The sequence below is a fragment of the Temnothorax americanus genome, unplaced genomic scaffold (genome assembly GCF_048541705.1).
Source record: "Temnothorax americanus isolate GAGA-0224 unplaced genomic scaffold, ASM4854170v1 Scaffold44, whole genome shotgun sequence".
NCBI classification, from domain to species: Eukaryota; Metazoa; Arthropoda; class Insecta; order Hymenoptera; family Formicidae; genus Temnothorax; species Temnothorax americanus.
The window spans coordinates 1,107,249-1,134,708 of record NW_027509591.1 but is presented as its reverse complement, the minus strand read 5'-3'; the positions used below and the strand labels follow the sequence as shown (position 1 = coordinate 1,134,708).

At 32.9% G+C, this 27,460-nt stretch overlaps 3 protein-coding genes and 1 pseudogene across 3 annotated transcripts; 3 read left to right on the top strand and 1 right to left on the bottom strand.

The window, feature by feature from the left end:
• Nucleotides 1-48: 48 nt before the first annotated feature.
• Nucleotides 49-1,976, top strand: LOC143903153 (52 kDa repressor of the inhibitor of the protein kinase-like). Its single transcript, XM_077416598.1, has 3 exons — nucleotides 49-1,083; nucleotides 1,163-1,348; nucleotides 1,464-1,976. The coding sequence occupies exons 1-3, from the start codon at nucleotides 965-967 to the stop codon at nucleotides 1,498-1,500; spliced, it is 342 nt and encodes a 113-aa protein (XP_077272724.1). The 5' UTR covers nucleotides 49-964; the 3' UTR covers nucleotides 1,501-1,976.
• A 3,548-nt stretch (nucleotides 1,977-5,524) lies between these two features.
• Nucleotides 5,525-6,895, top strand: LOC143903154 (uncharacterized; the record flags this gene model as incomplete). The annotated part of the gene is made up of 6 exons (XM_077416599.1): nucleotides 5,525-5,533; nucleotides 5,650-5,776; nucleotides 5,852-6,018; nucleotides 6,125-6,314; nucleotides 6,421-6,769; nucleotides 6,842-6,895. Coding segments are annotated over 4 exons (363 nt in total), but the record flags the coding sequence as incomplete, so codon positions are not given.
• A 1,452-nt stretch (nucleotides 6,896-8,347) lies between these two features.
• Nucleotides 8,348-10,644, bottom strand: LOC143903203 (uncharacterized; annotated as a pseudogene).
• Nucleotides 10,645-24,673: 14,029 nt separating this feature from the next.
• Nucleotides 24,674-27,039, top strand: E(r) (enhancer of rudimentary). The gene is made up of 3 exons (XM_077416666.1): nucleotides 24,674-24,912; nucleotides 25,836-25,923; nucleotides 26,713-27,039. Exons 1-3 carry the CDS (start codon nucleotides 24,910-24,912, stop codon nucleotides 26,931-26,933), a joined length of 312 nt encoding a protein of 103 aa, XP_077272792.1. The 5' UTR covers nucleotides 24,674-24,909; the 3' UTR covers nucleotides 26,934-27,039.
• Nucleotides 27,040-27,460: the final 421 nt, after the last annotated feature.

Genomic DNA, 27,460 nt, shown 5'->3' with positions numbered 1-27,460 from the left:
AAAGTCGCATACGAAATAATAATTAAGGCAGGTTCGAGAATACGGTCCCTGAACTAGTGTAGCCCGTTCAACAATAGAAACCGGACCTCATGTGTGCAATGTTGCTTGTGCGCAATAGTGTCGTGTGTGCATTCGTCTCCTAATTTTTTATTTGTGCGCAATAGAGCTTGTAGGCAATCGATCTGTGGGCAATAATATTATGTGTGCAATGTTGCTTGTGTGCAATAGTATCTTGTGTGCAAACGTCCATTCTTCTCTTAATTTTTTAATTGTGCGCAATAGAGCTTGTAGGCAATCGATGTGTAGGCAATAATATTATGTGTGCAATGCGGCTTGGGTGCAATAGTATCTTGTGTGCAAACGTCCATTCTTCTCTTAATTTTTTAATTGTGCGCAATAGTGCTTGTAGGCAATCGATCTGTAGGCAATAATATTATGTGTGCAATGCGGCATGTAAGCAATAGTATCTTGTGTGCAAACGTCCATTCTTCTCTTAATTTTTTAATTGTGCGCAATAGTGCTTGTAGGCAATCGATCTGTAGGCAATAATATTATGTGTGCAATGCGGCTTGTGTGCAATAGTATCTTGTGTGCAAACGTCTATTCGTCTCTTAATTTTTTAATTGTGCGCAATAGTGCTTGTAGGCAATCGACTTGTAGGCAATAATTTTTGTGCGCAAACGAATTGTTGGCAAATGAAATGTTGGCAAACGACACTGTAGGCAATCGATTTGTAGGCAATTGGGACCCTCCCGATAAAAGTCGGAAAAAAATTGTGTAAATTGTGTGATTGTAAAGTGTGTGATTGTGAAGAGATTTGTGAAGTGATTGTGAAGTGATTTGTGTATTGGAAGTATAGAAAGGAAAGTTAACCTGTATAAATTTTATACAGGTTTCCTTTTCTTTGAAAGCACTTTGATCTTAGCTTTGTTTCAGATTTTTTGCTACGAGAAGGAATTAGAAAATGGAAAAAACTATTAAAGGCGTTAAAAAAGAAAGTCATTGGTGTGCAGTGACAGGAAGTATGAGCACCATAAATGTGGAAAAACGACACTTCTTCCTTTTTCCAAAAGAACATGATAGGTACAATACTATTTTAATAATTGTTTACATCATTATTTCATTATTTGCGTAGTTTAATTAATTATTCTGACATACACAGGTGGTTGGCATGGGTTCAAGCATGCAGAAGATTGGATTTAATACCAAAAGGCCCCGAGTATGCTCACCGCAATTGTCGATTTTGTCATGTACATTTTGAAGAAAATCAGTATAAGATCGTCAAAAGTCGAGCTCGCCTTCATCCAGATGCTGTACCAACAAGATGTTTAGAGTTTACCAATAATAAGTAAGTTTTCATTTATATTAGTTTTAATTACTCTTTATTTGGAAAAATCTAGTTTTGATACTTAAAAATATTTTTGATAGTAATATAAAATAATTAAAAATATATTATTTTACAGCAGTGTACTACAGCTTCTACAGTATCAACAGATGTAGTATCAATGGAAAATGAAAACAATAATATGTAAGCTATTTTTGCATTTATTATAAAAATATTAAAAAAATTAAATTTAAATTAACACATAACTCAAAAAGCTGAAGAAATTTATGTATTTTATTAGTATTACAATGCGCGAATTATACATATATTTAGTTTTTAATATTAATAAGTTTTTAATATTATTAATGCAATTTCTTTTGCGCAATAGCTTAGCATTATCAGTAAAGTTTTCAATAATATATATTTATTATTTGTAAAAATTTATCTACATATATGTTATAAAATAAAATGTAAAAATTTTATCAATATATATTGACCACATACTATTGTATCATTAAAAAATTGAGTTTATTACTACACACACACACACACACACACACACACACACACACACACACACACACACACACACACACACACACACACACACACAAAATGTATAATATATTTAATAAATAATATATTGTAAAATGTGACATATTTTATAAAAATATATAAATGTATACATTTAATCTAAAAAATGTTATATTAATTTAAAATGTTTACATAATTTTTCTTTGTGTGTATACTTTTATGCGAGAAAATTATTCTATATATTATATATGTTATATACTTATATTTTTTACATTTATTCCTGACTTATATCATATAATATATACAGGGTGCCCCAGAATTGTTGGTACTTTTTTCATATTTAGATAGAGCGAGCCAAACTGAGTCGAAAAATCATGTACCATTTTGCAATTTTTGCAATAGTTGACGAGTTATTAATGATTAAAAATCGACGTATTAGCCCGCCCTCCGCCAAATCCAAGAGCGCGGCGAGATGCGGCCGCCCCGCGGTCGGCGCGCGGGCAGTTGTTTACTACAAGCGGCGATGATTACGCACGAGCGGAGCGTAAACGCCGGGATCTGTCCTAAGCGATGATATAGTTTCTCGCCTTTTTTAAATAGAAATAAAATTTTCTAACAACATAGAAAATTTTTTTGTGCGTACGTATGTACATATGTGTGCACATGCATACACAAGAAAATATCAATTCTACTGCTTAAAAAAGCGATTACTCAATTTACCTTTTTTTTTTTTTAGTAAGTAACGGTTGTCTTTAAGCAAGAATATTTTCATGATAATAGTCTTAAAATGTACAAATTTTAGAAAGAATCTTTATTATGTACTCGAAAAAAGAATTTATATTTCTTCAAAAAACATAATAAAATTTTATCAAAAAGAAAAGTCAAAATAATAAATAAAATAATATGAGGACCCTCGAGATTAAAATAAGAGAAGGCTATGAAGGTCAGACGCAGATCACAGTGCGTAATATCAGAAATAAGTGATTTAATCGTCGTTTTGATACATTACATCGATCCGTACGTTTCGGCTCAGTTTTGAGCCATCTTCAGCGGTAGTTACAGAAATTAAGTTACACGTTCTCCGTACTCTTTTTGCAATACCTTTCATATCATTGCTGTGCATGTGTCGTGTCGACAAGATCGTCAAGTCTTCTCGCAGAGAGTAGATATTCATTATGTACGCATGGCTCTGTATTCCATGTTATTTTTCAGACCGAATGGTGAGTTCTAAAGGGATCTTTTTAATATCTCATCATTAATTGAACAAATTTACAGATATGGATCAATTGGTCTATGTTTCTGATACTTTGAATCAGTAAACTCACCATACGGTACGGAGAACGTGTAACTTAACTTCTGTAACTATACTGCTGAAGATGGCTTAAAGCTGAGCCGAAACGTACGGATCGATGTAATGTATCAAAACGACGAATAAATCAGTTATTTCTGATATTACGCACTGTGATCTGCGTCTGACCCTCATAGCCTTGACTTCTCCTATCAAAATAATTAGCAAATTGAATTTTTGTTTTAATTTTGTATTCTTAACCGAAGAACTGAATAATAATTAGAATGTAGAATATTATTTATTTTAAGTAATATTATCAAGAAAACATTTTTTGTAAAGATCATCGTTACTTAAAAGAAGAGAAAACTGAGTAATTGGTTTTCTTAGCACTAGAATGATATTTTTTTACGTGTGCGTATACGGCACGCCATTTTACTATTTATTATTATCATAAAAATTCTATCAAATTAAATCGATACTTAAAGAAAAGAAATTATTATTATGTCTAGACATACTTATAATTTATCGAATTATTATTAAGCTATAATTGAAAATGCAGAATTACAATTATATATGTCTAGACAAAATATTAATTCTAAATTTATTTTACGTTATAACATAAAAAATTTTCGGAAATTAAAATTATGTACATAATTGTAATTCCCGAATTTTACTTATGTACGCAATTTTAATCCTTGAATTTCTATTATGTACACACAATCGTAATTCTGGAATTACTTTTTTTCTTTTGGTAAGTAACGGGGTTCTTTAAGAAAGAATATTTTCTTGATAATAATCTTAAAATGTATTCATCACAAATTTTAAAAAAAGTCTTTATTATGTACTGGAAAAAAGAATTTATACTCCTTCAAAAAACATTATACTATTTTATCAAAGAAAAGTCAAAGTAATAATAAATAAATCAAATTTTTGTTTTAATTTTATATTTTTAATTGAATAGTTAAACAATTAGAATATAGAATATTATTTGTTTTAAGTAAAAAGAGTGATGAGTGTATTTTAAGATTATTATAAAAATGAAATATTCTTCGCGAAGATGACCGTTAAAAGAAGGGAAATGGAGTAATTGGTTTTCTTAGCACTGGAATGATATTTTTTGCGTGTAAATTGTGCATGAATAGCAATCGCGATACCTATAAGATCGCGAGCCAAAAAATAATTTTTTTTTCTGTGGCAAGAAAATGATAGAACGCTATATCATTTCCACACCACCTTGCGGTAGAAAACATGGCGCATTTTTTTTTTTAAGTAGTGTCCCCAGTAGGTTTAATCCACTTTGCATTAAAATATTTTTATATTTTAATGCAAAAACTGTTCGAAGTGCTCAAAAAATATCATTTCAGTGCTAAGAAAACCAATTATTCCATTTCCTTTCTTTTAACGGTCATCTTCGCAAAGAAAATTTTGACGCTGTTTTCCTTTTCATGAATTTCAATTGACGCCGGCGTCAATTGTGGTCATGCGACCTTCTTGCCGCTGAAAATGAGCGTCGAGCGTCAGCATAAAAAAGCACCTTTATTCACACATAAAATCGCGTAAAGGTGCCTTCCCATGCGACGTAAGATGCGTACGCCAGGGCTGCGTTCCAAAATTCACTTTAGTTAACTAAAATGCTATAGTGTACGTGACGTAAACTATAGATTTTAGTTACCCAGAGTGAATTTTGAAACGCAATCCTGCGTACGCGTAACTTACGCCAAACGGCGTCAGCCAATCAAATCATCTCAGCTATCATACGCAAATCTGCCTAGTTATTTTACGCGTTTTACGCTATTGCCGATATGCCAAATTCAATTTCTCGCGTAACTGATGAAGTGACGTGTGTGTGTGTTTGTGGACAATCGCCGAGAGTAACATTTGTGACCAGACGGATTGGACGAATATAAAGAAATGGATGAAATTCGGCTAAGTCAACAAATTCTTCTAACAAATTCTATATAAAGTTTCTAAAAATAATCCATTCAATGCTAAGAAGTATTCGGTAATCGCTTGCCAATATGACAAGGGGGTTTTATCAGTTACATTCCTCGGATGAGGAAATAAGGTGCCTTGTACCCTAAGGTAATTAGCACAAGCAATGTAGACCTAGTCATTCATTCATTCACACTACCACCGTGATACACACGTTCATAATCTTTTTGATCCTTTTTACGAATCTTAAACCTTGCAGATTGTGAATCCTTTCCGATTCCCAATCGTGCAGATCATTAATCCATAAGAATCTTAATCGGAAAAAACTTCTCAACGAAGCATATATGGGACGAAGGCCGGGTCGGATTCGAACCACGGACCTTGGTGTTACTAATCATTCGCGTAGGCACTGAGCCACGCGTCATCCCCTGCCAATATGACAAAATAATTTCCAGGTTATGCTTGATAATTATTATAGTATTATTCTGTCATTTGCATGTTTGGGCTAGTTTTAGCAATCTGCTGCGGCATATACATCTTGACTTATATATTTTCTTTTTTTTTAATGTAGCACAAATGTGGATACTGCGGGTGGTTGTTTAGGTTTACCACAAACTTCACCGATCACGAATGCTTCAAAAATTACATCGAAGATGTAGACCGCATCAACATTGACGAAAACTATGTCGTAACAATAGGTATGATTGCTGTATATAACTCTTTATGTATATTTTGCTCTATTAAATGAATTAATTAGTATAATTATTTAACAGTCGAAAACAATCCAACGGTCGTTGGCAAAGAAAATTTAAACGAGCTGTTGATTGAAGCAGTTAGAAGCAAGCGTGGGCTTTACGACTTCCGTCATGTACCTGCTTCAGAGAGAACTATACATTGCGTAAAAATGCATTATGGATGGAAGTTTCAAATATACTACGAGGTATATATTTTACACATGTAGAAACCCTTTTCTTTTATTTTATTGCATATAATGCTTTAAAATGTAAATGAGTAGAATGAGCTTTAAAATCAAATTATTTATAAAGGATCCCTCAGTCCAAAAGAAGCTAAGGCTCGATGGAAATATTTACGAGATAATTACATAAAAGCCCGCAACAAGGTTCGAGCGTACATACCCAGCGGATCGGCAGCTACTGTTGCTAATACCAATTGTAAGTTAAGGTTTCAATATTACGAGCTTATGAGATTCCTTGACGATTCATTGCAGACACGGCCGTAAGTTCTTACTTTTTAATATTTACATAACTATCATTCTTATTTAGTCAGAAATAAAAGAAAGTTTGTCACAGGTGTAACCCATTTATTAATATATGTATTTTAGGACAGTGAGTTCTTTGACAGATGCCAATGAAAGTGAAGTAGTAACTTCACTTGACACACAAAACGAGCAACACGAGAGTGATGCCATAGCTGGGTCTTCGACACTTCCAGAAACTTCAATATTTCAACTTCGACACTTCAAAATTTCAACTTCAGCTATCAACAAGTCTCCACAAACACATGCATCCCCCTATGTTCCTTCACGAACGCCGACTTCTACAAATATACTTCTCCACGTTCGCTCGATTCCATCGACGTGCTTTCACAAACCCCGACACCAACGAAAGACTTTCCATTGACATCAACTACAAACAGAGTGCCTACACGACCACGAACCACAGGATCGAAACGTTTGTTCATTTATATTACAATCTCTCAGTTTTTTTAATTACCGCGCGAATAACATTTTAATATCTTTGTAGAATCAGTACAAATCGTCGACTCCATCGACGTTTATGAGCCGCCTGTTGCAAAAAGTATGAGTTTTTTTTACCTAAGTTCTTTACATATACTTAATGTGTGTCATAAAGGCTACGCTCAACGTGACGCTACAAATGCTTCGAAGCATTCCTCTTCTCTTTTCTTTCAATGAAGAAAGAAGGAGAAGAAAAACGCTCCAAAGCATTTGTAGCGTTACGTTGACCATAGCCAAAGAAACGTTTTTAGTGTCAAAATGTACGTTGATGTATTTGCGTTCGTGTTTTAGGAAAAAAAATGATGCTGCCTTGCAAGAAGCTTTGATAGAAGCCATAAGAAGCGGAAATGAGCCAGCAACACAACCGATTGATCCGCTGGACGGATTTCTTATCCGCTTGGGAGAAGGGATGCGAAAACTGCCATATCGAAACAGAGCCAAACTAGAAATACAGTTTTTGACATTGCTAGGTGAAATGAAAGATCGTTGCTTTAATCAAAATTCCGACGATCGAGATCAACGTAACTGTTCAAAAGGCATGTTTGAAAATGTTCGATAGGTCGCTCATTCCACATCATCATCGAACCAACACCTTTAAATGTGTGTTTTTTTTTTAATCAAAGATTTTGTGCCAAAAAATCCGTGCAATGTACAACCGTAAGATAGCCCTTAGTCGTATAATTCTTTTTGTACCTACGCGTACGTTGATTAAAACAATTTTTTTTTGTTAATATACTCATGAAATTTAATTTTATCGTCAAAGAGAGTGAAAAACTGATAAAGCATTCAATACGATAAGATTTTAGTATTACGTAATCGTGCAAAACTTTAGTTATGTTTTTAGTTTTATATATTTTGGCGTAATGTTTAGTTTTTTATTCTAGAGAAAACATCTTTGCGGGGTGTTATAAATACATAGCACGGTAAAGCTTTAGTGATTTAATCTGTAAACAAATTGTTTTTCCTTAAAGTAAATCAAAGATTGTGATTGTACGTCACCTAACTTAAAATTTGATATTCGCTTGTAGTCACATTACTATAAGTAAAAGTACAAACGCGTGATATTAGTTAAGGGAATATATACAGTATATTATAATAAGTGTATAAGCATAAAGTATAATAATATGTAATGTATATTTTAAAATGTTAATCGTTGAATAAATATGCATTGAACTGAACTTCTTTTATTAATAAATTTATACATACAAGATATTGCTTGTAACAATTATCTCAGGACTTGCTAACGTTTTAGTCTTATCATTTTCATGTAGAAAGAGTCAAAGTGTATTATTAAAAATCATTGTTAAGAACTTTTGCCACTGCCAAGGTACTGCTCCGCCCGGTGTTCAAAGTATGACGCAAAATCGCCCGGATTCTGGAGGCAAGTCGAGTGTGGGCGTTAGCGTTGGCCAGCATTGTTAATTCTTGCAATGCACCGCCAATCGAGGTTTCGCGTCCTCCTGGGCCAGTTCGAGTGTAACCGCCTTTGGAAGTTCTGCAACTTGTGTTTCATTCTTGATATAAAATTGTGTAAGCATGTAGTCGCTTGAACAATTTTCACTGCAGTGGAAATGGACGAGATATTGGCCGCCGATAGATTCGCCATCGTGCCGCCAGAATTCCAAATGCACTTTCGATCACTCTTCTCGCTCGACTCAGACGATAATTAAGTATTTTTTTCTGACGAGTTAATCGGTAACTTCGAGGGTACGGTCGCATCATATACTGCTTCAGTGCGAATTAGTGCGAATGCCACTAATACATATGGTAAAAGGGGTCCGCTAGGTTCTATTTCACATCCGGTTGATGGCAAGATTTATTCATTTTCAAAACGTTGACCAAACGTTTGAGTTCGCAAAGATACCGTCCAGCACTCTGTCTACCTTCGGCTCCAATGTCGAACTATAGTGTGAAGCAGTAATTGGCATCCGAGAACTGCTACCAAACTAATACTATGAGCTCCTTTGTAGTTATAATATACCGACGACCCGGCTTATGGCGGTGGTGCCTGAAAAGCAACAGAAATGTTTTATCACAATTAATCTTCTAGCAATTCTCAGTATAAACAAATAACAAATAAATTCCTGAAAAAAAGAACTAACCTGAATCACAACGTGTTTGCCAGCTATTGCACCGTATACAATGAGGGAAAATTCCATTTTCTCTCAAATTCTTCCGCGATTTTCAACCCAATCCTCTTGTTCATTGGTGGCATTACAAAATTCGTGGAGACAACCCTTACAAGAAAGTATTTACTGACTAAATACGTAAAATCTCAGTGATTTAATACTGTCAATATTTATTTGGGAAATACTGGGAAAATACTGGGTAGTGATAAATATTATAGGTAGTGATTAATACTACACAGAACTACTGGCTGCTTAGTATTGAAATTACCCTACCGATATTTCGATTTCCGATATGTACCCGACATAAAAAAAATTGATTTTTTTTTTCAAAAGTTTATTACTAGTTTAGAACTAAATTGTTTCGTAAGATGCACGTCTATAATGATAAAATAGTTTCTCGTATTTAAAAAAACACACTTACCTTGGTGGGATCGAACTCGGGACCTCTGGGATCGTGAGCCGAACTCCTTACGTTGGTAGACTACTTCTAGATTTGATGGGTAAAGGGTGTTATATATAGTCTACATGTGGATCGAACTCGGGACTCTGGATCGTGAGCCAACTCCTTACATGTGTCATAACCAGCACAAATATATAATTTTCAAAAATCATCTTAAGAAACAAATTCAGTTTAAAAGAGTAATAAAATTTTGAATTGGATATTAAAATGATATATTCAGTACTATTTCAAAACTTAATTGTACACTTTTATCACGACGAATTAGTACAGACCTCATATAAAATGTATTTGTGCCTTACTTTTATCTTTTTTTCCTTAATATTATCAGGAATTACACACCCATTATAATGTTCTATACAAATTGTAGTACTGGTCAGTGATATATTTCACATGGAATATTCAGTTCAGTACTTGAGTATTAATATTGGCCAGTGATTTATTACACATGGAATCCCTTGTTCAGTACTTCAGTACTAACATTGAAATACTCATCAGTAATTCAACACAAGTATTTATTACACAAGTATTTTTCACCTAGATTAAATGCTTTCTCATCAGAAATTTAATACTAAGTATTCAATACTCGTCCTGTATTAAATACTACTTTCATAAATTACCTGACCAGTAATAAAATACTATGCAATACTTGGATCACAGTGATTCAAGTACTAATAAATACTTAATTTTAGTATTATTAATACACAAAATAAGTATTTATTACTAACCAGCTAGTAATACTTTTTGGTAGGGAATTCCACAATACCTCGCACGTTTCAGAAACAATTTTGAAACAGTGTTTACTCCAATTCTAAATGCATAGGATATTGAGGCCATACTGTCACCGGAGGCTAAGTAACGCAAACACACCAGAAGCCGTGTGCGAGCCGGTATTGATGGGTCTCGAACAACAATCTGTTTTTCAAGGAAAGGTCCAACTATACTCAGCAACTGATCAAACATTTCTGTAGACATTCTACAGTAATTGTAGAACATTTCCTAGTCTTGTAGCTTCATTTCTTTGACCAGATTGTCACTTGTGAATATTGGGCGAACCCATATTCTTCGGCTTTCTTTTTCTTCACGCTCTACCAGAAGTCTCCATAGTGCAATGAGTTTCAGTATATTCGGTTTTCTAATTTTCCGGTGTTGAAGTGTTTGCTTCGCCTTTCTCCACTTCTTCAATCGTATGCCAATAATCGCTAATAATGTTGGAATCCATATTCAAGGGATTCCATGAACTTCCAAAAAACGAGTTCGTCCAATATACTTATAGCCTAATAAAGATTAAGAAATAAAAAATTTAGTTTTTTTTAGAGCAGAGGGACTAAGTATATGTGACAAAAATAATTGAAAAAAATAATCTTTCCTACCTTCAGGATTTCCAGTAGGCAACAAAAAATTTAAATCCGCAAATGATCTCAAGTGATCTCAAATGATTGCAAGTAATGCAATCGTTGCCAGTTATGGCACGCCGTTTTACTTTTTAATGGCATCAATAATATTCTACACAATATAAAAGTTTCCAAAAATAATTGTCCTAAGAAAAATAGCGATTCTTACTAATGATTTTAAATTATGTCAAACATAATAAAAATTGGACGAATTAAAATTATGTCGAGACATCATAAAAATTGTATGAATTAAAATTATGTCGACACATCATAAAAATTCGGAATTATTTTTACGTAGCGACATAATTTTAATTTATTCAATTTTTATGATGTCGAGACATAATTTTAATTCATACAATTTTTATGATGTCTCGACATAATTTTAATTCATACAATTTTTATTATGTCTCGACATAATTTTAATTCATTCAATTTTTATGATGTCGACATTATTTTAATTCATATAATTTTTATGATGTCTCGACATAATTTTAATTCATCTAATTTTTATGATGTCCAGACATAATTTTAATTCGTGAAATTAAAATTATGTTAGGACATAAAAATAATTCCGAATTTTTATTATGTTCCGACATCATAGTAATTCATCCAATTAAAATTATATCGGAACATAATAAAAATTGTACGGTAAGCCGTTTTACTTTTTAATAGCATAATAAATATTCCATTCAATATAAAAGATAAAAAAATAATAGTCTTAAGAAAAATTACAATGAATTAAAATTATGTCAAGACATCATAAAAATTCGGAATTATTTTTACGTGTCGATATCATTTTAATTCAACCAATTTTTATGATGTCACGACATAATTTTAATTCATCAAATTAAAATTTGATATACATAATAAAAATTGCATGGCACACCGTTTTACTTTTTAATAGCATAAATAATAATCTATACAATATAAAAGTTTCAAAAAATAATTGTCTTGAGAAAAATAGCGATTTTTACTAATGAATTAAATTTATGTCAAACATAATAAAAATTGCATAAATTAAAATTATGTCGGGACATAATAAAAATTCGGAATTATTTTTATGTCCTAACATAATTTTAATTTCACGAATTAAAATTATGTCTGGACATCATAAAAATTAGATGAATTAAAATTATGTCGAGACATCATAAAAATTATATGAATTAAAATAATGTCGACATCATAAAAATTGAATGAATTAAAATTATGTCAAGACATAATAAAAATTGTATGAATTAAAATTATGTCGAGACATCATAAAAATTGTATGAATTAAAATTATGTCGACATCATAAAAATTGAATAAATTAAAATTATGTCGCTACGTAAAAATAATTCCGAATTTTTATGATGTGTCGACATAATTTTAATTCATACAATTTTTATGATGTCTCGACATAATTTTAATTTATTCAATTTTTATGATGGTTCAATTTTTATGACATCTCGACATAATTTTAATTCATTCAATTTTTATGATGTCTCGACATAATTTTAATTCATTCAATTTTTATGATGTCGACATCATTTTAATTCATACAATTTTTATGATGTCGACATAATTTTAATTCATACAATTTTTATGATGTCTCGACATAATTTTAACTCATACAATTTTTATGATGTCTGAATTTTTATGATGTCCAAATTTTTATGATGTCTGAATTTTTATGACGTCTCAATTTTTATGATGTCTCAATTTTTATGATGTCTCAATTTTTATGATGTCTCAATTTTTATGATGTCGCGACATAATTTTAATTCCGGATCTGGTGATTTTTATCCCACAATATTGGCAGCATTGTGTAAGTACCGTCAACAGTTCTCACAGCTTGAATTCGATGTCTACGTGTCCCAGGTCGCCGATTACGACGTCCAGATAATGCGCTCCGTAGTTTTCGGTGTCTAAATGTATTAATACTTTGAATTCGATGTCTACGTGTCCCAGGTTGTCGACGACGAGGTCCAGAAAGTGCGCTCCGTAGTTTTCGGTGTCTAGGTGTATTAATACCTTGAATTCGATGTCACGTGTCCCAGGTTGCCGATGACGGCGTCCAAATAATGCGCTCCGTAGTTTTCGGTGTCTAGGTGTATTAATACCTTTAATTTGATGTCTACGTGTCCCAGGTTGCCGACGACGAGGTCCAGATAGTGCGCTCCGTAGTTTTCGGTGTCCAGGTGTATTCATACTTTGAATTCGATGTCTACGTGTCCCAGGTTGCCGATGACGACGTCTAGATAATGCGTTTCGTAGTTTTCGGTGTCTAGGTGTATTAATATTTTGAATTCGATGTCTACGTGTCCCAGGTTGCCGACGACAACGTCCAGATAATGCGCTTCGTAGTTTTCGGTGTCTAGGTGTATTGATACCTTGAATTTGATGTCTATGTGTCCCAAGTTCCCGACGACGAGGTTCAGATAGTGCGCTCCGTAGTTTTCGGTGTCTATGTGGCATTATCTGGACCTCGTCGTCGGCAACCTGGGACACGTAGACATCGAATTCAAAATATTAATACACCTAGACACCAAAAACTACGGACCGCATTATTTGGACGTCGTCATCGGAAACCTGGGACACGTAGGCATAGAATTTAAAGTATGAATACACCTAGACACCAAAAACTACGGAGCGCACTATCTGGACCTCGTCGTCGGCAACCTGGGACACGCAGACATCGAATTCAAGGTATTAATACATCTAGACACTGAAAACTACACGGAACGCAATATCTGGACTTTGTCGTCGGCAACCTGGGACACGCAGACATCGAATTTAAGGTATTAATACACCTAGACACTGAAAACTACGGAGCGCACTATCTGGACCTCGTCGTCGGCAACCTGGGACACGCAGACATCGAATTCAAGGTATTAATACACCTAGACACCGAAAACTACGGAACGCATTATTTGGACGTCGTCATCGGAAACCTGGGACACGTAGGCATCGAATTCAAAGTATGAATACACCTAGACACCGAAAACTACGGAGCGCATTATCTGGACGTCGTCATCGGCAACCTGGGACACGTAGACATCAAATTCAAGGTATTAATACACTTAGACACCGAAAACTACGGAGCGCACTATCTGGACCTCGTCGTCGGCAACCTGGGACACGCAGACATCGAATTCAAGGTATTAATACACCTAGATACCGAAAACTACGCAGCGCACTATCTGGACGTCGTCATCGCCGACCTGGGACACGTAGACATCGATTTCAAGCTGTAAGAACTGTTGGCGCTACTTACACCATGCTGCCAATATTGTGGAATGAAAATCAGCTCCGGAATCAAAATTATGTCGCAACATCATAAAAATTAAGACATCATAAAAATTGAGACATCATAAAAATTCAGACATCATAAAAATTAAGACATCATAAAAATTGAGACATCATAAAAATTCAGACATCATAAAAATTGAATGAGTTAAAATTATGTCGAGACATCATAAAAATTGTATGAATTAAAATTATGTCGACATCATAAAAATTGTAAGAATTAAAATGATGTCGACATCATAAAATTGAATGAATTAAAATTATGTCAAGACATCATAAAAATTGAATGAATTAAAATTATGTCGAGATGTCATAAAAATTGAGAAACATCATAAAAATTGAATAAATTAAAATTATGTCAAGACATCATAAAAATTGAATGAATTAAAATTATATCGACACATCATAAAAATTCGGAATTATTTTTACGTATCGACATAATTTTAATTCATACAATTTTTATGATGTCGACATAATTTTAATTCATACAATTTTTATGATGTCTCGACATAATTTTAACTCATTCAATTTTTATTATGTCTCGACATAATTTTAATTCATCAAATTAAAATTATGTCAAACATAATAGAAATTGGATGTATTAAAATTATGTCGGGACGTGATAAAAATGTGAAATTAAATTATATTTTATATATGTCCAGACATAATTTTAATTCGTGAAATTAAAATTATGTCAGGACATAAAAATAATTCCGAATTTTTATTATGTCCTGACATAATTTTAATTTATCCGATTTTTATTATGTTTGACATAAATTTAATTCATTAGTACGAATAGCTATTTTTCTCAAGACATTATTTTTTGAAACTTTTATATTATGTAGAATATTATTTATGCTATTAAAAAGTAAAACGGCGTTCCATAGCCAGTGACAATAGGTTATGAATGCTATTCTTTATTGCAATCCTAACCCCACCGTGCATACCGTTACATATATTGCGCTTTCACACATTCGTACATGCAAAGTACCTCAATCACATGGCGCGTATTTAGCAATACGCTTAAATATTAACAACCAATCGAAAATCACTTTAGTATTTCTGCTCTGTTGTACAACAGAAGGCCTGATCTATCATTGGTCAGGATTGTTGCGCTTTACGCGAAATTTAACGCAATACGCTCCATGTGAATTGGGTACTTTTTAAATAGCGTCAGTTTTTGCATATTTTTAGAATACGCAGGTTACGCGTACGCTGGCGTACGAATTTTACGCCGCATGTGAAGGCAGCCTCAATCACATGGCGCGTATTTAGCAATACGCTTAAATATTAACAACTAATCAAAAATCACTTTAGTATTTCTGCTCTGTTGTACAACAGAAGGCCTGATCTATCATTGGTCAGGATTGTTGCGCTTTACGCGAAATTTAACGCAATACGCTCCATGTGAATTAGGTACTTTTTAAATAGCGTAAGTTTTTGCATATTACTAGAATACGCAGGTTACGCGTACGTTGGCGTACGAATTTTACGCCGCATGTGAAGGCAGCCTAAGGACGTAAAACGTAAGCGTAAGAAAATCGACCAATCCCAATCGAGTATTGTACTGTCCGTAATCCGAGTAGGGGAAAATACTCGATTGAGATTGATCAATTTTCTTACGCTTATGTTTTACGTCCTTACGGCATTTTATGTGTGAAGGTCTTTAATGGGTGCTTTCCTGCTAGGAACACAGGCGACACTGCGTGGCACAGTGTCAGACACAGTGCTTTCCAACAACGACACAGCGAAGCACATCTCGACACAGCATCGGTGTAGAGTTCGAGTGTGTTCTGTAGGCATTGTTGCCAATCTTTTATATCTCAGCACTAGTATTTTATTTATTTTATTTGTTTAAACATAATATCTTTGTACTGCTTTTACATTAAACATAACTTATTTACTGCTTTAAAATTATTCTGGTGAAAAATCCTTGCGAAAATTGTGTCCACAATGGTCGAGTTTTGCGTTCCAACAAACACTCATACACAGTGTTCGAGTGTGTCGCACAGTGTCGCACCGTGTCACCTTGCTGGAAAACAGCCAATGTTTCCTGTCTTGTGTAATATACGCGACGTATAACTACACAAGACAGGAAACATTAAGTATTAACATAGTATTGTGCGTTAGGGCCTAAGCAGAATGGCTGTCTTATAACCTTAAGGCAGTGTTTTATGCCTTAAGTCTTTGTTTTATGTAACGCACAATACTGTGTTAATGTTTCCTGTCTTGTGTATAGTTATACGTCGCGTATACTACACAAGACAGGAAACATTAACACAGTATTGTGCGTTACATAAGACAAAGACTTAAGGCATAAAACACTGCCTTAAAGTTATAAAGGCTGATCTACAATGTGCTCTTTGCTTTCTGTTTTTTGCTCTTAAGGGTCGACAGGAGTAAGAGTGAAGACCTCTGTCGGCCGGTCGGGAATTACGGATTCACTTTTCCCAAAGTTTAGCCTAATTAATTAACGAATCTCATTTTACTTATGCTCGTTTTAATCAGTAAGATCAGCCGCAAGCTGGTACAGAGCCGGATTTTGGAAAAAGGATCGAAATAAAATTTATAATAAATGTGGGGAAACGCGCAGCTATATATATATATATATAGACACGGGTCAGGTTGGGTCAGCTGCGAGTCCGTATTTTACTTATAATAAATTTTTAAGAGCCAAAATGCAAAATCCGGCTCTGTACCAGCTTGCGGCTGATCTTACTGATTAAAATGAGCCTAATTTTAATGAGATTCATTACGTAATTAGGCTAAACTTTGGGACAAACGATTCTCACTAGTAAGAGCAGCTTATGGGGAATTTCCGTGGTAACATACTGACAAGGGCTGTGTTCAGAGGTGCCAATGGTGCTGTTTGCCCGCTGCCTGCGCGCCTGGTGGGGACACGCACACAGCTGACGAAGCCGTGTACGTGTGCGCTGGGCGCTCGGCGGCGACTCGGCGCGGCTCGGCCAGCTTCGGGCGGGTAGAAGAGCGCATACATAAGCATAGCGCATAGCCATATATAGCCATAGCCGGTCCGAAAGTCGGCGTATGCGTTCATATGCGTTAGCGCGTCGGCTGACTTGGCTCGTCTGTTATGTCTCGCGTATCCCTTCTGATGTTGATTTATGAATAAAATATATATTATGACATTGCATATGACAATAAAATATCCCTTCCCACACTATAGGCATGAAACACTATTGTGTGTCTCTTATTTAAAAGTAATGAAACTAATAACAAAAAATGTTAGAAAAATTGATCAATTAGATAAATAATATCTAATAAAACTACATTATCTTTATTTTAAAAATAAACTGTATAAAAGAAATAAAAAACAGAAAAAGCGTAAATAATAGAAATCCACTCTTGGCCAATATGTACGCTTTCTTCTAAAAAAAATCATGTAGAAAATAAATTATTGTTAACACAAGAAAAGTGAAATAAAACATTAAATTATATATTGTTTGTTTTAGAAATATTGTTTTGATAGTATAATTCCTTCGCTAATGCAAATACATGTAATATGAAATTTAAAAAAGGAATAATTATTTGTGCAACAATATGATAAATTTATTGTAATATTCGTTCTCAAATAAATGCATGGACAACGTACATATTGTTGCTCAACGGAAACCGCAAGAAGGTGGTGGTCTCTTATTCCGTCAAGAGGAAATGTAAAAATTGTTTTCTTTAATATTAAAGAAAACAATTCTTTACATTTCCTACGAATACAGATAGAACAAAGAAAGAGAGAGATAGAGAGAGACATACAATTGGTATAAAGAATAAACATAAAAAAATATAAAAGGATAGACAAAAATATACAGGACAGAACATAGAAAAAGAAAAGATATTAAAAGAGTATTAGTTTTAATTTACACGATTTATAATTCACGACAGTTTGTGACAAAATTACATATATAAAAAACATTCAAAAAATTAGAGGTACATATATGTAAAAAAATATATACAGATACAGACATATGTATAGCATACATACATTAATTATACATCTTCAAATGTTCTCTAGATTACAAAATACAAAACATAACAAATAGAATTATATAATTCTTCTGACGTGAATTATATTAGATTGTCTAAATAAGTAACTTTTACACTAGAAATACCAAATAAATTTCTACCGTTTCAATTTTTAAAAGTAATGTTACATTAATTATGTTAAAAACATCGAATAATTTTTTTATTATAATCTACATTTTCTACTTTTACAATAAAAAACAGGATATTAAAAAATAGAAACGGTTGAAAATAGGTTTTGGTATTTCTAGTGTTTAATCGGAAAAAAATGCACATGTTTTATTTATTATAATACTGAAAATAATAACATATTTATAGCAAAAATATTTCAGAAATCATCCAAACTATTACGACAACTACAGCCAATTTTTGAAATCAACAAAAAAATATGTTATAATAAAATCAAAATCAATATAAATAATGTTATTAAAAAAAAACAGATATAAAACTTAATTTATAACCACGGATTACATACACATATATACATATATGTATTTAATAAAATAATAATATATGTATATATATTTCTTCCACATTTTTTACACAATTTAGAATAGAAAAAGTTGTTTGATTTTGCCAAGAGAAACATTCTATAGGAATGTCGTACTTAAAAGTACAATTTTGTGCAAAATTATGTACAGTTGTTTAAAAAAACAACGTTTTAAAAGACTGTCATTCAAAACCCGTTTTTATCTTGAAAAACTAACATGAAATACGTACGTTACGTCCGTACATTCAACGTACGTTGAATACCTCGTCAAATAATAATTTATTTTCCTCTTTACCAATGACACTATTTTAAACATTTTGTACAATATATTGTAATACAGGCCGTACAGAGCTGTGTTCCGAAATTGACTGCCAGTGCTGAAAATCTGTAATACATGTGACGTGACCTATAGATTTTTAGTACTGGCAGTTTCGGAACACGACCAAGAGTGAAATAATTTATATTATATTATTTATTATATTTCTTTATTTGACAAATACATAATATATATAAATGTAACGTCCAAACATACGTACACACCACCCGTAAAAATGTTATATATTAGTACATTATTTCCGAAAAGTTAGAATTTTGGCACCAGTTTCCAGTAAATCGGTCCATTAATAAATGAGTAGTTCGCAGTAAGTCAGACAGACAAACAGACATTATGAATATTTTAGAACCGATATCCCAAAAAATCGGTAATGATGCGGTTCTCAAAATACGTCTACGGTCTAAGTTAGAGTATCATAAAATAGTATACCAAATTAGGTTGATTTAATTTCAAAACTGTATAAATTTGCATAGCGGACAAACACATACATTCATTTATATAGAGATAGAGATAAAAATATGATTTTATTACAATTACTTATATGTATTTCTTGTGCTAATAATATAATAATTTTTAACAAGTATAATCGCTTATCCATTCTTATTAGTAAGCTCAATTTTTTTTAAATGTCTGGATGCAAATTTAGTAGCTTCGGTCACTGCTTTTTCTATATACGTCCCAAAATCTTGTGACGCATGTGTAGATTTCATACTGGCAATTAACATGAATTTGAATCCTTTAATAGGTCCTTGATTTGCATTAATTTGTAGAACGACATCCATCCAGATTTGTACATTGAATGCATTATAAACCATCTCCTATATAGTTCCTAATAATTTTTTTCGTTTTTTTGTTGCTTGCCTATTTATTTTCATACAAATAAAATGAATTATGTTTTACATCATTCATTTATATTACAAGAAAAAAAATTATTAGAAGTGCAAGAAATGCGCAGTAACTCTTTACATACATTATAATTAGTTATGCAGGAAATGAATGAAAACATAGATGAATTTTGTGTTTTGCTAATATATTTAGAAAATCCACAATAAACTTGAATGATTTATTATCAAAATGATTTTATATACAATTTTATATACAAGTATACATACAGTCGAAGTATAATTATAAATTTTCAACACCAAACTCTTTGGCATTATTATCAATGGTAAGATTAAAGTAAATAATGCTATAAATATATCTGTCATATTCTCTGTGATTAAAATATGATGTAACTTGAAAATAATATCTATTTTATATATTATAGGTAAATGAGTTATAAATAAAAATTCCAAAACTACAAAATTTAATAATAGAAAAGCAGTAAACATCAATAAGATATTAAATAGTACCAATGAAGTCGGTATTATATTGGATAAGACTGTGTGCTCTATGCATTAGAAGGTGGCCAGAGAGGTGCAGTATCTCAACATACATGCAAGACATAAATGAAAACCTAGATGAATTTTGTGTTTTGCTGATGTATTTAGAAAATCCACAATAAACTAGAATGATTTATCAAAATGATTTTATATCAGCGGTGCACATGTACTTTTGTTGTTAAAATTTTGCAGCAAATATTGAGAGCCTGATGTATTTAAAAATTAGATGGATAATAAATGTTGATTAAACACTCCGTTTTTTGTTCTTTTTTTTAACGTTATAAAACTTTATTTTAACATTATACGAAATTATTTCACAATAAGTCTTATTTCTGTAATATTATATGTAAGTTAATATCACATATATGTCATAATATATATATATATATATATATATATATATATATATATATATATATAATATATATACATACTTATATATATATATATATATATTGCAAAGTGTTCTCGTAATAATATGTTTAATTCTCATTTATTTAACATTTCTGATATTGTCGTATTTGAGAGAGTGACTATAGAAACTAGCAAGTAAAAAAGTCGTTATTTTATTTTTCTTCTAATTTTTTTCAATACAGAACTGCCTAATTGCGTAGTTTTGTAATAAAATTATTTTAAAAATTATAACAAAAAATTGTCACATTACTTGCATGATTGCATCTGTTCCTGCAATCTATGACGAAATCAAGTTCTTTCTTATGCTTCTCTAATTTATTTTTTTATGACTCAATGTAATTTTCATTGAAATAAGTATGTAGTTTAAAATTTTGATCTTATACATTGGGTTGGCGTTCAGCCGATACTCCGCTAGCCTAGCAATCGTGAGCAGTCGCTCGTTTTCGCTCGTTTCCTCTCCTTTGACCCAATGGATTAAAAGGAGAGGAAACGAGCGACTGCTCACGATTGCTAGGCTAGCGGAGTATCGGTTGAACGCACCCATTGTCTAATATAGATTAGAGAAGCATAAGAAAGGACTTAATTTCATAAGGACATTGCAGGAACAGATTCAATCATGCAAGTATTTGCGACAATTTTTCGTCAAATAATTTTTAAAATAATTTTATTACAAAACTACGCAATTTTAGGCAGATCTGTATTGGAAAAAATTAGAAGAAAAATAAAATAACGATTTTTTTACTTGCTATAAAGTTTCTATAGTCATTCTCTAAAATACGACAATATCAGAAATGTTAAATAAATGAGAATTATAAACATATTATTATGAGAACACTTTGCAATAAGTATGTATGTATATATATATATATATATATATATATATATATATATAATTATGACATATGTGATATATATTATAACTTACATATAATATTACAGAAATAAGACTTATTGTGAAATAATTTCGTATAATGTTAAAATAAAGTTTTATAACATTAAAAAAAACGGAGTGTTTATCAACATTATTATCCATCTAATTTTTTAATACATCAGAATCTCAATATTTGCTGCAAAATTTTAACAACAAAAGTACGTGTGCCCCGCTGATATAAAATTATTTTGATAAATCATTCTAGTTTATTGTAAATTTTCTTAATACATCAGCAAAACAAAAAATTTATCTAAAGCGGGTGCTTGTTGGCCTTGGTACGATACTGTCTTCTGCTACGGACGGCCAGAAAGCATTTTTCAGGCCGTATTGCTAAAGCGGGGAGCACGCGGCAACGCCGCACAGACGCGGCAACGCCGCAGTCTTAGCATAGTCTTCTACCGTGCGTCCGCGTGAGCAGTTCAATGGTGTGTGTGCGTAATTGCGTATTCACACATAAAACCAGAAGTTAGTTTCTCGACGTTGGCGACACTGAAACGAAGTTTCGTATTGTCACCGCGCGAGGTCTCCAACATCAATTCGGAGTTCGGCCGTGACTCCTGTCGACCCTTAACCTCTTTGCGACTATCCCGTATTTTGCAATTCCGTCGCGTAACGTGATGTTTCTTGTCTCTTCTGAAGTTCGTTAATTTTTATCTTAGGCGACAGAGAACAAAAAACATCGCGTTACGCGACGCAATTGCGAAATACGGGATAGTCGCAAACAGGTTAAGAGCAAAAAACAGAAAGCAAAGAGCACATTGTAGATCAGGCTTTAGACAGCCATTCTGCTTAGGCCTTTACATAAAACAAAAGCTTAAGGCATAAAACACTGCCTTAAGGTTACAAGACAGCCATTTTGCTTAGGCCCTAATGACAGAATGGCTGTCTTATAACCTTAAGGCAGTGTTTTATGCCTTAAGTCTTTGTCTTATGTAAGGGTTGATTTATAATAGCCGTAACCGTTGATTTAAGCCGTAATCTTTAAGAAATTGACCAATCACAGTCGAATGTGAGAAGAATAATCGACTGTGATTGGTCAATTTCTTAAAGATTACGGCTTAAAGTAACGGTTACGGCTATTATAAACCAACCCTAACGCACAATACTGTGTTAATGTTTCCTGTCTTGTGTAGTATACGCGACGTATAACTACACAAGACAGGAAACATTAACACAGTATTGTGCGTTACATAAGACAAAGACTTAAGGCATAAAACACTGCCAAGACAGCCATTCTGCTTAGGCCCTAAGGATATACAGGAAATATAGAGAGAAACCTCAAGGCTGCATATGCATAGCATAAGACCGCTAAACCAATGAGCATCTTATGTAAATCAATATGGCGACTTTATGCTGGTTGCTCATTGGTCTAGCGGTCTTAAGGCCATTGCACACAAAATTGCATAGGCTGCATAAGCATAGCATAAGACCGCTGGACCAATGAGCATCCACTATAAAGTCGCCATATTGATTTACATAAGATGCTCATTGGTTTAGCGGTCTTATGCTATGCTTATGCTAAGCTATAAATTTTGTGTGCGATGGCCTTTATGCTTACGCATTATGCGTTATGCAGAAGTGTGTGCTCCCCGCTTAAACCAATGAGCATCCAGCATAAAGTCGCCATATTAATTTACATAAGATACTCATTGGTTTAGCTGTCTTATGCTATGCATATGCAGCCTATGCAATTTTGTGTGCGAGACCCTTCACTCACCTCGCTGTGGCTAGAGATCCTTATGCGAGATTCTGAGCGATAGCCAATAATGGTCGCGTTCAGCAAACCAAGCCGCTCAGTAGCAGTCGAACGTGATTGGCTCTTACTTTTAGAACCAACCAATCAACGCAGAGTGTTAATAAGACAACTCAACAGTCGTGCAATAGTTATGCCTGCTAAACGCGCCCATTGTCCGATCACAGAACGCGGCGACGCGACATTGGCCTAGTTTACACCGGACCGTTTGATACACGTATGTATGTACCAAGTACTATATCCATATCAAATCCGTTTCAAATCTCGGTTTACACCGGGATAACCCGAGATTTGATACGAATTTGATACGAATATAATACTTGGTACGCGTATCAAATGGTTAGTGTAAACTAGGCCAAATTACTACGTTTAGGCTGCGTTCCCACTATACGCGTCGCGCGTCGCGTCGTCTGTTGTTAACCAATCAAAACATCCTATATTGTAAATGTAGTCAATGCGATGGCCGGTCCTACATTGGTCGTATCGTAGCGTCGTAAGTCGTAAGTCGTAAGAAATTGACCAATTAAGGCCATTGCACGTAATAAAGATTTAAGCTGGCCACACACACTTTCCGTAGAACGTAACAGTAGGATTTCGACCAATTGCGTTGCTACGGCCGTATGTTCCCGAATCGAGTAACACGATTGGTCGAAATTCTACTGTTACTGTTACGAAAAAGTGTGTCTGGGGCTTCAAGCAGGGCACACACACTTTTTATAGAACGTAACAGTAAGGTTTCGACCAATCGCTTTGCTCGATTCGGCCTCTGTAACCGTAGAAGTAAGAATAGAGAAACGCGATTGGGGTCGAAACCTTATTGTTATGCTAGGTCTATGTATGTACAATGCAAGTCGTAAAGTCGTGAGTCGTAAGAATTGACCAATCACAGTCGATTATTCTCCTCAAATTTAATTGTGATTGGTCAATTCTTACGACTTATGACTTTACGACTCGCATTATAGACCTAGCATTATGTTCTACGAAAAGTGTGTGCCCTGCCTTATGGCTTTTGCACACAGGACGCGGAAACGTTTGCCGCGCGGTAAGAAGCGACGCGGTAGCCAATCAACGTGTTGTTTTTCCGTAAGAACCAAAAGTTTATTGGCTACCACGTCGCTTCTTGAATACCGATGAATACGGGCCTTTCTCTTCCCACCATTCTATTTAGTTTGAAGATGATTCTTTAGAGGGCAGGCTGAGAGACTTTTTTCTTCAACACACACACATGTCACATGGTATGTACAATACTTCTGGGACGAATACATTATCGAAGAATCTAGGAAATGTTATTTGTCGACAATTGCACTTGTATAATGTAATTTGCTCGCGTTTAATTCCGACAGATTTCTTTCTAGCTTTCAAGTCCTTCAAAGGGCGTATCGTCCCATATTATCTGAATCGCTGTCTGCGAGAATTGCTGATTAATCATTCTATGATCGATACTTCGCTAATAGCGCATAAATAAAAATGGTAAGCAAAGTTGTTTGTCCATCATTATATGTCTATCTCTGAAAATCAACTTTATTATACAATTATGTGTCTTTGTAACATTAACATTGTAACAAATTTTCTTGCATCTGTATTTGTAGTACCATTGTGGATATATGACAATAATGGGATTCAACCTATACTGTACTTTCAAATTGTTCGAAATTATAAAATTTCTATATTTATAAATAGATTATTGGTAGTTTGTTATTGAAAGACGAACGAGATACATAAATATGGTTAATTTCGATGAACTTACGAAAAATGTTGAAAATATGATTTCATAGTAATGTTACTAATCACGCATGTTTCTATAGTCTGTTATTTTTACTATTCCGAACAGAATACTGAACAGAAACTCAAAAGAATAATATGCCTAGTTTGAAATCAATGATCTTGTGTGTGTGATTTTCACTTAAATTTAAATAAGAAAAATAAATTATTTAATTATTTGATATACATATAATTGAATAATTGAAAAAGGAAAACTTGTATATTATATATTATATTGCTCGTATGTTATATATTGTATATTGATAGTGATAATGACTACGTTTACGCGAGCGTTACTTCTGTAGTAACTTACGATAATTCCTTCACGTAAACGGGATTTTGTAGTAACTTACGATAATTTACTCCGCGTAAACGAGTGATATATCGTAAGTTACTACAGAAGTAATGCTCGCGTAAACGTAGTAAATATCTCATAAATAACTTTGTATCTTTGTAACATTAAAAAACTTGGAGTTTTTCTGCTTCCTTATTAATTTTTTATCAAAAGACATGGTATATAAGTATAACATGACAATAGAGGCATAAGTTTAATCGATTAATATTTATAATTCATGATCAATAGTGTATATTAAGTTTATATTATTATTAACTTCTATTTTATTTGATTTTAGTCTCATACAATACTACTAGTACAACCTGGTGACAGACCTGAAACAAGAACATATTCTGATTATGAAAGCATTAATGAATGCATGGAAGGTAATGTTACATTATAATTTATAATAATATTACATTATAAATTTAAGTTATAAACTTTAATAAAAGATATTAATTCTTTAATTATGCATGATACATATAGTTATATATTTTGAATAAAAACATCAATTGCATATATTAAACAGCATACAGTGAATTCATTCTACACTATAAGCATTAAAAATAGAAAAAATATATTACGACAGAATGCAGTTCGTTTTTTATGTATTATATGATCTACTAGCTTGATATCCTTGCTTTGCTACAGTATGTGAAGGATTCTATAATTTACTCCCGAATCTAGATTTGCCCCTTTAGGTTGTCCTAAGGTCGATTAGGGCAAAATCCTAAATTGTGTTTTTAAGCATTTGTATGGGTAACCTTTGTAACCAAAAACCAAGTCAAATCTCATCGGGCCTAAGAGATATTGAGGAATCCGTGAACACATTTTACTACTTTTCATCCCATTAGGGGTCAAATTTCTAAAAATCTTAGTAGGTACTTACGTCATACTCTTTAAATTTCATGTTTCTAGGTTTAAGGGTTTGGGTTGGACATTGATGAGTCAGTCAGTCAGTCAGTCAGGACATTTGTTTTTATAGATAATGGATACTTTATTACCCCAAGGGGTCTAAAAGGGCATTTTGTAGGGACGTACCTAACCTAACCCTGTACAGTTTTAGACATTTGTTTTTATGTATATAGATGATTATGAATCAAAATGTATTTTATACATACATATGTATTTTTATAATATTTTTACATACTTTAATTATTTGTTTACAATTACAGGTGTTTGTAAAATTTATGAAGAACATCTGAAGAGACGAAATCCAAACACTCCAACTATCACTTATGACATTAGTCAATTATTTGATTTCGTTGATCAGTTAACGGATTTATCCTGTCTTGTGTATCAAAAATCAACAAATACCTATGCTCCCTATAATAAGGATTGGATCAAGGAAAAGATATATGTACTACTGCGTAGAGCTGCAGGACATGGAGAATAATCAGGATATAAAGTTCATGTATACGTGTGTGTTTCATATAATTTCATATAAGATAATTTTAAACATCTATATATTATTTGTTGTAATAAATCTATAATTTACGATATCTTATTATATTTTGATATAGTAATTACGTTTTATACCTTCCTCTTTATGTAAAGTATATCATTCAAGCAGGGTTGCAAAATTGGTAATTAAAACATTTATAAATCAAATAAATTTTAAATTTAATTACACTAAGCTTTAATTCATAATTAAAATTTGATTCGTGAATTAATTTTAATTTGTGAATTGCACTAGTTTAATTCATATTTGATATTTCTTATTTTTTATTATTGTGTAATTGTTTGGGCAAATTTAGGAATATATTCTCATAGTTTAGGAAATAATAGTTTATTTATAATTAACAAAAGTTAATTGAGCGTATAGTTAGCAGACAATTTTGAAAACATTTTTTCTTTTTAATTAATGTGAAATAATTTGGAAAACACGGCTGTAATATTTTCAACGTTTGGGAAATAATTATT

What these genes read in the sequence shown, in the direction of transcription:
- LOC143903153 (XM_077416598.1), top strand. Translation starts at nt 965, where the DNA reads ATGGAAAAAACTATTAAAGGCGTTAAAAAAGAAAGTCATTGGTGTGCA. An exon ending in TTTCCAAAAGAACATGATAG is followed by an intron (nt 1,084 to 1,162) that starts GTACAATACTAT and finishes TGACATACACAG; the next exon opens with GTGGTTGGCATGGGTTCAAG. An exon ending in TTAGAGTTTACCAATAATAA is followed by an intron (nt 1,349 to 1,463) that starts GTAAGTTTTCAT and finishes ATTATTTTACAG; the next exon opens with CAGTGTACTACAGCTTCTAC.